The sequence below is a fragment of the Leopardus geoffroyi genome, chromosome B3 (genome assembly GCF_018350155.1).
Source record: "Leopardus geoffroyi isolate Oge1 chromosome B3, O.geoffroyi_Oge1_pat1.0, whole genome shotgun sequence".
NCBI classification, from domain to species: Eukaryota; Metazoa; Chordata; class Mammalia; order Carnivora; family Felidae; genus Leopardus; species Leopardus geoffroyi.
Window position 1 is genome coordinate 49,170,029 of NC_059337.1, and position 12,020 is coordinate 49,182,048.

Here is a 12,020-nt window from a genome sequence, read left to right on the forward strand (position 1 = left end):
ACACTGCATTGATTATTTTCTTCCCAAATTGATCTATAGATTCAATGCAATCCCAATCAGAATACTAGCAAGTTATTTTATGAATATTGACAAACTGATTCTACATTTATATGGAGAGGCAAAACACCCAAAATTAGCCAAGACAATACTGAGGGAAAAGAACAAAGTTAAACAATATCCAACTTCAAGACGTGGTACAAGGCTGGCTGTGGCTCCTTGGATATTTCTAGGAAGCTGGTATGTCTGGCCTCACAAAATGAGCTAAGTACACCCTCTGCCTCTATCTTCTAAAAGAGATTGTAGAGGGGTGCTGGGTGGCTTAGTCAAGTGACTGATTCTTGATTCTGATTCTGATCTCACGCTTAGCGAGATTGAGCTTCATGTCAGGCTCTGTGTTGACAGGGCAGAGTCTGCCTGGGATCGCCTCTCTCCTCTCTCTTTTCCTCTCCCTTGCTCACATTCTCTCTCCCTCCCAAAATAAAGAAATAAACTTTAAAAAATAAAAGAGATTGTAGAAAATTGGTATAATTTCTTCTTTACATGTTTAGTAGAATTAACAAGTGATCCCATCTACGCATGGTGCTTTCTGTTTGGGAAAATTATGGATTATTGATTCAATTTATTTAATAGATATAGGCCTAGTAAGTTTTATATCTTAGAGAATTGGTCCATTTCATTGAGGTTATCAAAGTTATAGGCATAGAGTTGTTGATAGTATTCCTTTATTATCTTTTTAATATTCATGGGATCTGTAATTATATCCTCTCTTTTATTTCTGATATTAGTAATTTGTGTCCTCTCTAGTTTTTTCTTAGTTAGGCTGGCTTGAGGTTTGTCAATTTTATTACTCTTCAAATAACCAACTTTGTTTTATTGATCTTCTCTATTGAGCTCCTGTTTTCAATTTCATTGATTTTTTGCTCCAATTTGTATTCTTTTTTTTTTTTTTCCTGCTTAGATTTTACTCCTGTTTTTCTGGTTGCCTAAAGTAGAAGCTTACATGAATGATTTTATATCTTTCTCTCCTCTAATATATGCATTAACTGCTGTAAATTTCCCTCTAGTCAGTTAAACTTTGATAAAACCCCAGCAAGTTAGAATCTGGTTAAATAGTTTCATCTGAGGGCATACTTTGATAAGAACAGAATGTTTTGGCCTATTTCAAAATGGTGCCTTTTCTCCTCCCCCTATTGGGAGCACAAGGGGATTTTTCTCTGGTATTGACTGTGAAAACCTGGTACAGCTTCAGGAAGTAAAATTTCACAGAAGTGTAGGGGCTCCCTGATGACTGGCTCCTCCTGGAGTTTTTATGTCTGAGGCTTACCCATGGTGAGCTCTGGCAATTTGTCAACTACCGTTCCTGTTTTTCTACCTTGGTACTGGCTCCCATGGAGGTTACTTTTCTGATTGGTTGTGATCCCAATTTTTTTTGGGGGGGGGCAGTGATTTTCTCTGTGACCTCACTTTTTTAAGGATCTAAGAAGAATTGTTGAATTTTTACTTTGTTCAGCTTTTTACATAGGATGGAGTGGTAACTTCCAAGCTCTTTTATATATTAGATCAGACTTTAAAAAAATTAAGTAACTGATATTGTGCTAAAACAATCTAATAGGAAAAATCATCAAGATCTCTACTCTAGAAGTGTAAATCTGAAATATATGGACCGTAAACAAAAAGAAAGGAATAGTCACTGTATACGTTCTACATGAGCTCTACCTATATATTCTTGTCTAATTGTTAACCACATTGTCTTTTCCTAAAGCCCAAATTTAAAATAGTAAAATAACAAATACATTTAAAACCTAGTGCCTATATTTTGGCCTGAAATGGTATTCTCCATTAAAAAGCACTAAGAGTTCTTGGAGAATAACTGATTCCATTTCCTAGAGATTAAAAAAAAAAAACAGAAAGAATTTCAAGGTGGGTCTAAATCATCTTGTTCTAAGAATAAAGGATTTTTAAAAGGCTTTTAAAATTCTGGATGGTGTTAAAAATCATAATCAACCTTTCCCAATAGCCAAATATGACAATTTGACCATCAAAAATAAACAAATTATAGTTACTTAATTTTAGGTTAGAAATAAAAAATCAGATTTAATTGTTCATAATGTACATTTTCAATCCCTAAGAACTTCACAATATGTTAGGAGAAAATAGGGACCCTCCTCTACCACAGAGCTAGTTTTTACATTTTTTACTTTAATTTTATATATTTGTCATGTCCAAATAATGCATATATTTGTATATGTACATTATGAATCATAACATAAATAGTACATCCATCACCCAAATTAGAGAGAGACAGAGAAAGAAAGATATAACTTGGCAATTTCTTTGGTGCTCTCCAATGGCTTGCTCTGACGTAATGAACAGAATCAAACAAAAATGATCTTGGGTGTTCTCTCTGTATCTTCTTGGGGAACCAGACAATATGGCCTAGATCTCTTGTCTCCCCGTAAGAAGGACTGCATATGAACTCAGGTGGCCATGGTACTATTACTTTCTTCCAACTAAAGTTTCCCATGTGAGTCAAGTCACATATGAGTCCAGTCCAAAGTATCAAGTCCCCAGATACTGGGTAGTTGACTTTCTTGGACAGGTCTTACAGTTGCACCTAAACCAAGACTAGTGCCCCAGTGATTTCCCTACTGACAAGATTCTTTTTAAGTTTTCCCTGTAAGAAGGGAGAGCCACAGGGGGATGGAATTTCTCTCCTATAATGCAAATTCACACTGAAGATCCAACACATTGCTCTGGCCCCAACGTACTTCTCCTTGAGATGATGGCAGAATGGGGGAAATTGTGTTTTTCTCCTTAGTTTTGTAAGTAGGCTTCCCTTTTCACCAATAAAACCTAACCTTTAACCTAGTGGTTCTTTTTTAATTATTATTATTTTTTAATGTTATTTTTGAGAAAGAGAGAGAGCATGAGTGGTGGAGGGGCAGAGAGAGAGGGAGACACAGAATCGCAAGCAGGCGCCAGGCTCCACGCTGTCAGCACAGAGCCCCACATGGAGCTTGAACTCAAGAACCACGAGATCATGACCTGAGCTGAAGTGAGATGCTTAACCAACTGAGCCACCCAGGCGCCCTAGCCTAGTGGTTCTAACTTTGGTGTGGGCCAGATTTACCTAATGGGCTTCTTAAAACACAGATTGCTATGTCCCACTACCAGAATTTCTGGGTCAGTAGACCTGCAATGGGGTCTGGGAATTTGCATTTCTAGCAAGTTCCCACATAATACTGTTATTATGGTTAGGTGACCACACTCTGAGAACCTCTATCTTAAATCATGCACTGTGTCTATGTGGAAATCAGCTCTGTTGTCTACCACAAAGGATCCCATTGGCACAAGCTTCACCTAGGAGTTAATCATTGTCCTTTATTCTCCTCTACTTGGTTTTATAGTTTTATCATATATGTAGGAATCCTTAACCAATAGATATAGTTTTATAAAAGTTTTATAAAAATGGAATTATTTAGTAAGGGTCTCATATGATTTATTCTTTTCACTCATCCATCCAGTGTATAGATATAATTAATTCATTTTCACTGTTCTGTGATATCATTGTGTGAATATAACTACTGATGGACATTTGGCTTGTTCTCAGGTTTTTGCTAGGAAATTGCTATGAAAGCTGCTTCTTTAATCATAGAATTAACCTTGCTTTTTGAAAGGACTCAGTCTAGAGGGAACTCTCCCTCCCTTAGACCTTTCCCTAAATTCTAACATCCTCTTCCTGAGACACCAATGGTGTGTCTTCTACCTTGCTAAGTAAGTAATGAACTCAGCTTGTTCAAGTACATGGGCCTCTGTGGTCTTTGGCTGAAGGGTGATATATATGAAATATCTTAACATTCCTTGTTGTGCCTTTTGGTGAATACCAGTTCTTAATTTTAGTTCAAGTTTTCGATGTTTTCCCTTTATAGTTGGTGCTTTTATGTCATATTTAAGAATTCCTGTTGGGGCGCCTGGGTGGCTCAGTCAGTTGAGTGACCAACTTCGGCTCAGGTCATGATCTCACGATTTGTGAGTTCGGGCCCCGCGCTGGGCTCTGTGCTGACAGCTCTGAGCCTGGAGCCTGCTTCGGATTCTGTGTCTCCCTCTCTCTCTGCCCCTCCCCTGCTCATGCTCTGTCTCTCTCTGTCTCAGAAATAAACATTAAAAAAAAAAAGAATTCCTGTCTAAGATCATATGGATATATATTTTTAATATTCAAACTTTTGTCTTGAGTTAATCTGAAATTCATTTGTACGTATGACGCCATATGCATGTAGAAATCTAATCTCATTTTTTCCCATGTGGTAACCATTTCTCCTAGCAGCAATGTATTCAATAGACATTCCTTTCTGTGCTTTTCCCCACTTGCATGCAGAGCCATCTCTGCCATATATCAAACTTCTATTTATATATGGGTTAAATTAGAGCTTTTCTGTTTTTAAAATGTAATAAATAGTTTAAGACTTTAAGATTGAATGTTTCAAAGCTTGTGAAATACTGTTTAGATAAGTACATAAAACAATGTGTAAAAGTTAATGTTTTATTGGTATCCGTTGATGCAATCATTCAGTAATAAACTTATCAAGTTTTTTTAAAGGATAATTCATTCACAGTGCAGAAAGTTTAGTAAGACTGTGGTAGGCTGGAGAACTGCAGAGGTGTGTATGTGCTTAACAAAGTGATTGCTAACAGATTTTTTTAGAGCCCCAAACAACACAAAGTATCCCTTTTACTATCTTCCATACATACATTTTCTCACTTGTATTTTTACAGTCAGAGAATCTAGACTTTAAAATTTTATATGAAAGAAATGCATAAATCCTCTCTTTTGGAGCATAGAAAGTCTGAAACAAAATGGTAAGAGTAAGAATAGAACCAAAGGGGAGAGAATGTCAAAAGTAAGGACGAGGGAAAATAAATCTAAGAATGGCTCCCAGTATTCAAAGTTAGAGAACCTTGAGATGATAAACCCCTGACAAAATTGGGTAAGGTACTGAGGGGTGTCCTGTTTGGGGGAAAAGATTATATTTTTTTTCTCTCAAGTCTGCTGCTTCTAAACTTTCCTCAGGGAAATTTTCAGGAGGCTTGAAATTTGTGTTAAAAGCCTGCAAAAGCAAAAAGTTAAAAATCCAAATCCAGGGTGACTGGACAGCTCAGTCAATTAAGCATCTGACTTTTGGTTATGGCTCAGGTCATGATCTCATGGTTCATGAGTTCAAGCCCATCAGACTCCGTGCCGACAGTGTGGAGCCTGCTTAGGATCCTCTCTCTCCCTCTCTCTCTGCCCCTCCCCTGCTCTCTCTCTCAAAATAAATAAACTTTAAACTCCAAATCTGTAGGTGGCAAGTAGTTCATAGGTGCTTAAATTTCATGTAAATTCATTGTGTTCTTATCTTCTTTTTTAAGCATCAGATTCCAGTAACTTATAAACTGAGTCTAGAGAAGGTAGCCTGGAGAAAAATAATTGGAATAGGAGTTAAGAGATCATGATTTTAATCACAATTCTGCCACTCATGTATGTGGGCAGAGGGTTAAGTGTGTGGGCCTCAGATTCCTTGAATATGCAGGATGAACTACATCACTTTCATATCTCCTTCCGGAGCTAAAGTTCTAAGTCTCCTTAAGCAATTGTAAAATGTACCCATGCAAATCCACGCTATCCTACAGCTTAGTTGCAGCCAAGCATTTGTCACATGAGTCATAGAGTGATTTCTCCCTAGGTCTCAAACCATGGAGTGAACCCGATCTACACTCTTTTGGTGGTGTTAAGGTTGATAGGATTTGGAGCACTACAAGAGTAAGGCCAAACTCCCAGGCCAGGATATCGGTCTGATCAGGAAATCTCCAAAACAGGAACACCAAATGATGCTCTGACAGCCTCCAAAGTAACAAAAGGCCAGTGTTGCAAGACGCATGGGCTCACACCTGCTTCTCCCAGGTCACTCTTTCCAGTAAGGGCACATCTTTTTCTTTCCTTTTTCTTTCTTTCTTTTCTTTTTTTTAAATTAAATTAAATTAAATTAATTTATTTGATGTTTATTTTTGAGACAGAGAGAGCAGGAGCAGAGAAAGGGAAGACACAGAATCCAAAGCAGGTTCCGGGCTTCTAGCTGTCAGCACAGATCCCCACGGGGACTCGAACCCATGAATCCTAAGATCATCATCTGAGCTGAAGTGGGATGCTTAAGGGACTGAGCCACCCAGGCTCCTCCTCCCCCCCCCCCCCCCCCGCCTTTTTTTCCATTCACAGGCGCAAGGCTTTTTTCTTAAGACGAAGGCCTATTTCTTTGGTGATTCACTCAAACCACAGGTACCGGATAAGAGCCAGAGAGGTGGCATCACCGTCGGCAAGATGCCCCGGCAGTCACAAGAGAAGCTCACGGGGCGATGACAAGGCGGTGGAAGGGGCGCGCCCGGGGCACGCTGGGAACGCGGGGCGCCGCAGCCGGGCCTGACCCGGAAGGGCTGGCGCTTGGTAACCCCGGCTTCCCTAGCAACCGAGCAGGTGCTTGTCCTAAACAGCCGAATCCTCGGTTACTACCGCCTCCCGAGATGCCTCTGCAGGTTAGCGATTACACCTGGCAGCAGACGAAGACTTCGGTGTTTATCTCTGTGCCCCTCCGAGGCGTCTCCGTCAGAGACGCGGACGTGTTCTGCACGGAAAACTATCTGAAGGTAGGAACTCGAGCTGTGCCTGAAGGGCCCTCGGGGACGTGATCCGAAGACTCCATGGGCGCGTTGTTGCAAATAAGCGTCCTAAAATTTAGTTATATTTTTTCAAACCGAATTCCGTCAGATGACACCTCATCTTTAGACAGATGTCATCAGATCAGACCTTATTCTTATCTAGGATTTCCTCATATGCCTTGTTAATCTTATGGGACCTCGAATAAATTTATAGCAGGCATGTCAGAAAATGATTTTGGCCCCTATCCCTTTTTTTTCCTTAAAGGCTTAGTCTTTATTTTGTGTAACTAAATTAACCTCCGTTTACCACCCCCCCCCTTCTTAATAGGTCAACTTTCCTCCATTTTTATTTGAAGTGTTTCTCTGTGCGCCCATAGATGATGAGAACAGCAAAGCCAAGATTGGGAATGACACTATTATATTCACCTTATATAAAAAAGAAGTGGCCATGTGGGAAACCCTTTCACTGCCAGGTGGTAAGTGTTTTTATTCAAAGGTGTTCATCTGGTTGTGTGTTTATTCAAAGGTGTTCATCTGGTTGTGTGTTTTGTATTTTATATCTTTAAAAAAAATTTTCAAAACAGTTGTTTCTCTAGTAGAAGAAAAATAGGAACATGAACATGGTTTAAATGATATAGTGCTTCAGCTGACACTTAAGATAAATTACTTAAAGATTGAATAATTCAAAAGAGCACATTTGTATTAGTTCTCAAGCAGATGTGGACTTGTATCTTCAGAGGCTAAGGCCTCTTGATATGACCTTATTTGTGTAGGCATTAACACATCTGGTAATCCTAGGAACACTCTATTAGGTTACCATCCCCTGCCCCGCCAGTTTGTTTTTTTTTTTTTTTTTTTTTTTTAAAGGTTAGGCTACCGAGGCACAGAAGGGTTGAATAATTGGCACAGGTCACACAACAAGTAAGTGGCAGATTGGAACTGCAGCCCTAGCAGTTTGACTCTAGAGCAGTGATTCTTTGACATATCTACAAAACTTTTAAATAACACAGATGTCTGAAACTCAGCCTAGTTCAATCAAATCAGTTTATGGGAGTGCGACACAGGTATCGGTAGTTTCAAAAAAACTTCCCAGGGATTATAATGTACAAAGCTGAGGTTCCCTGTTCTCTATTCCCTTAATAAGTACTCTGTTCTTCTACCAAGATTGGCTTTGTGGGTCAGTAATTGCCCTCTACTGCTTTACCTCTATTTCCTTCCTCCCTGTTGTAGTTGTCTTATATTCTAGGGGTTTATGTCTGTTGCCTGAAATTTCTCTTAGGTCTCTGGCGTTAAGCCTTGAGTAGGAATTACTGAGAATGGGGAGATGAATATCATTCTTGATATTACTCTTTTCTTGGTATTTTGCAGTGGAATTTAATTTTGTACTCCCTAGGACCAGGTAGATTTTTCTCTAAAGTCTGGTGTTCAGCTCAGAAAATACTGGTTAGGGTAGATTACCATACTGAGGTTACTTTAATTCTTTAGTGAATACCAGACTAACTGAAGAGGTTTTTTTTTTTTCTTTCCTAACCATGATCTTCCTCTTTGTTTTTTACATCTGCTTTCATTGCACATTTACTTGATTCTTCTTTTTCATGGTCTTATGGTCATCCATTCCACACTTTGACCATTTAAACCAAGGTTTAAGAAATTTTTCTATATAGGACCAGATAGTATTTTGAATATTATGGGCCATATGGTCTCAAAAGCAGCCAATAGACCATTCATGTTTATTGACACTGAAATTTGAATTTTATCTTGTTTATATGTCACAAAATATTATTTTGATTTTTCAACTATTTAAAAATATAAAAATTATTCTTAGCTTGTGTGCTAGAGGAAAATAGGCAGCAGGTCAGATTTGGCTGTAGTTTCCCAACAGTCTTAAAACTAGCTTATATAACAAGTAATGAACATTGATTTTACTTCAGAAACAAGGTTTGAGATTCCTTTAGAAATCAAACTCAGTTACACATGCAATTCAGTGAAATTATTTCTTTAAAAATACTGGTTTTCACATAAATTATGTGGAACTGCAGTCTATATGCCAAGCCTGCCTCATTATTCAAAACAGATTTGCTCCATTTTTTCCTCCTGACTTCTTTCTTGGTATATTTTTCATTTTTTAGAAGTGAAAGTAGGTTCTTTTAATTATTTTTGCCCTTAAAGCCGGTCCAGCTGTCTCCACTCTGTTATTAAACAGGAAGTGGGTTGGGGGAGGCTTCAGACTTAATTTTAGTCCTTAAGCCCTAGTCAAGATCTTGAATGAATAAAAATGCCATGCTTTTTTTTTTTTTTTTTTCTTTTTAAGACAGTTTCTTTCAAAGTTAAAATTCCAGGGGAGCCTGGGTGGCTCAGTCAGTTAAAAATCTGATTTGTCATCATTTTGGCTCAGGTCATGATCTCACAGTTCATGGTTTTGAGCCCCATGCTGGGCTCTGCACTGATAGTGTGGAGCCTGCTTGGGATTCTCCCTCTCACCCTCCCTCCCCCTCCGTCCCCCTTTCTCCCCCTTCTCTCCCCCCCTCTCTTCCCCCCTCCCCTTCTCCCCCTCTCCCCTTCTCCCCCTCTCCCCTTCTCCCCCTCCCTGTCTCCATCCCCCCAGTAAATAAGTAGACTTAAAATTTGTTTTTAATTCCATACTTTTTTTTGGAACAACAGGCAAAAGTTTATTAAAATGTAAGATTATAAAGGAAGAATAGTAGCAAAGCTATCTTTGCAGAGAGAGAGGATTGCCCCTAATTCAATTGAACCTCCACTGAAATTTAGCATTCCCTTCAACTATGAATGTAGGCAACAGACAACAGTTGTATCAAAAATACAAATATCACAAATACATTTATATCACAAGTACCTTTATCTTTTATACTCATTAAAATACTTTGAGAGTATAGTATTTATTACACTTGTTGTTATATATTATTTAATGCATTAATGAAGAAGCACATGTTAGTACATCACAAAAAAAAACCCTCCTCTTGTAGGAGACCTCATGTGATATTTATTGTGATTAGGTTTATAAGCAAATAGTCCTGGTTTCTTGACAGAGAGGGAGGGGGATAAATGTGTACATTTCCCTCCATCCTGTCCCCTCCCCCTCTCTGCACCTCTTTCACTATCTCATTTCATTCCCCTTTCTCTCCCTTTTATGTCCCTCTCCCCATGCTCATCGTTCCCATCTTATTCACCTTTTCTGTTGTTCCTACTTTCTCTCACCCTCCTCCCCCAGGCCCCTTCATTATCTCCCTCTGTAGTAATTTACTGCTGTTACAGTTGCTTGCTTGCCTTTTAATGTTAGCTTCTTGGCCAGTTTAATACTGAAAAATGTTTTCATTTTTCCATGTGAAGTTGGGTCCCTCCCAAAATCTCATCTTGGATCAGTATGTCAGACAGTTTTTTCCTAAATAAATCATTCATCATAATCCTAATTTAGTGATATTTCTTATGTTTTAGTTGACAAAGAGATGATGCAAAGAATAAGGGAAAAATCTATTTTACAAGCACAAGAAAGAGCAAAAGAAGCTACAGAAGCAAAAGCTGCAGCAAGGCGAGAAGATCAAAAATATGCACTAAATGTTATGATGCAGGTAAGTTGCAGATTGATAGGAAAGTCCTCTAATTGAAGAGATAATAGTAAACTGTGTAAGGATAATTTATTACAATCACTGTACTTCCTCAAGTGTTTGTTCATACTTTGGTTATAGGACTTATTATGTTATGTAGGCTATCTACACTTACATGTGTTCCTGAAAATGTATATGAAAATGGAGGATATAAAGATTGAACAATAGATTTACTTGTTTCAGGAAGAATGTTCTTTTTCCAAGGTAGTAAAAAAATGGTAAGGTTGTATGATAGAACTGTTTTACTTATTTTTAAATCTTGAAATAATGGACATGATTATTTAAAACAAGAAGAGTCTTGAGGTGCCTGAGTGGCTCAGTTGGTCCGACTCTTGGTTTTGGCTCAGGTCATGATTGCACAGTTTCTGAGTTCAAGCCTTGCATCAGGCTCTGGACTCTGTGCTGTCAGTGGGGAGCCTGCTTGGGATTCTCTCTTTTTTCCTCTCTCTCGCTCCTCCCCCACTGCTCTCTCAAAATAAATACATAAACTTAAAAAAAATTAAAAAACGAGCCCAGTTAAACACTAAATACTGACATATTAGTATCTTATTTTAACTGTTGAGGCTTTCAAGTTAAAGCTTTTAATCAGCAATATATTTTTTGAGATATAATTCACATACCATACTATTGACTCATGTAAAGCTTATAATTTATTAGTTTGTTGTATATTTAGAGATGTGCAACTATCACCACAATCAATTTTAGGACATTTTTATCACCTCAAAAAGAAACTGTGTGCCCATTAGGAGTCACTCACCATTCCTCCCATCCACTCCAGCTCCAGGCAACCAGTAATCCACTTTCTGTCTTTATAGATTTACCTATTCTGACTAATTTTTACAAGTAATTTTTTTTATTAAAAAAATTTTTTTATATTTATTTTTGAGAAACAGAGAGAGAGACAGAGCATGAATGGGGGAGGGGCAGAGATAAAAGGAGACACAGAATCTGAAGCAGTCTCCAGGCTCTGACAAGCTGTCAGCACAGAGCCCGACAAGGGGCTCGAACCCATGAACCCATGAACTGTGAGATCATGACCTGAGCCGAAGTCTGATGCACAACCAACTGAGCCACCCAGGCACCCCTTTACAAGTAATTTCTTATCTCTATTCTCATGTTGACATCTTGAAATGATTAAGGAATCTATAAGTAGCATTTCATGAAGAGCTCTGTGGATCCAAGTCTCTTCTTTTGTATTTGGATTACTACCATTTTATTCATAATGAACAGTTCATAATTCCAAAGGTTTCTCCACTTCTTTCATTACTTCTACTTGACTTTATATATATGTGTGTGTGTGTGTGTGTGTGTATACATATAGAGAGAGAGAGAGAGCATGTGCGTGCGTGCGTGCGCCTATGGTTATATACTTTGTCTTTTACTTGAAAACTGAACACATGGTCAGCTGACCAAAGATTCCTGCTTTCAGTATATTTGAGTTCCATCTTTTCTTTATTGTGTTATTGCTGCTATCAGCCTTTTGATTTTATCATTTTCCTGAATTTTAAAAAATAAAAGCAAAATAATATAAAATTTGTGGTAACGGACAAATATTTACTGAACTAATAGTTAAATAATGGTATGCATTCTGCTGTATTGGTAAAATAATAAACCTAGCAGTACCACCATGTTACGTCTCGAAGTTATTAGTATACTGATATCTGAAAGCCTGACTTTGGTATTTGGAAAGATGGTTTTAGGGGTGTTAGA

The 12,020-nt window shown here is 38.2% G+C and overlaps 1 protein-coding gene across 7 annotated transcripts in view; it reads left to right on the plus strand.

Annotated features, from left to right (window-relative positions):
* The first annotated feature begins 6,446 nt into the window (after positions 1–6,446).
* DNAAF4 (dynein axonemal assembly factor 4) overlaps positions 6,447–12,020 on the plus strand; it is a 69,201-nt gene continuing 63,627 nt past the window's right edge. For 2 of the 7 annotated variants that reach the window (XM_045449666.1, XM_045449665.1), the window contains exons 1-3: positions 6,454–6,675; positions 7,016–7,163; positions 10,141–10,274. In XM_045449666.1, the coding sequence (XP_045305622.1) occupies positions 6,553–6,675; positions 7,016–7,163; positions 10,141–10,274 (405 nt within the window). In that variant the 5' untranslated portion in view covers positions 6,454–6,552. Of the gene's footprint in view, positions 6,676–7,015; positions 7,164–10,140; positions 10,275–12,020 lie in introns of all 7 variants that reach the window. The other 5 variants (XR_006704680.1, XM_045449669.1, XM_045449664.1 and 2 more) reach the window with 5 other exon arrangements.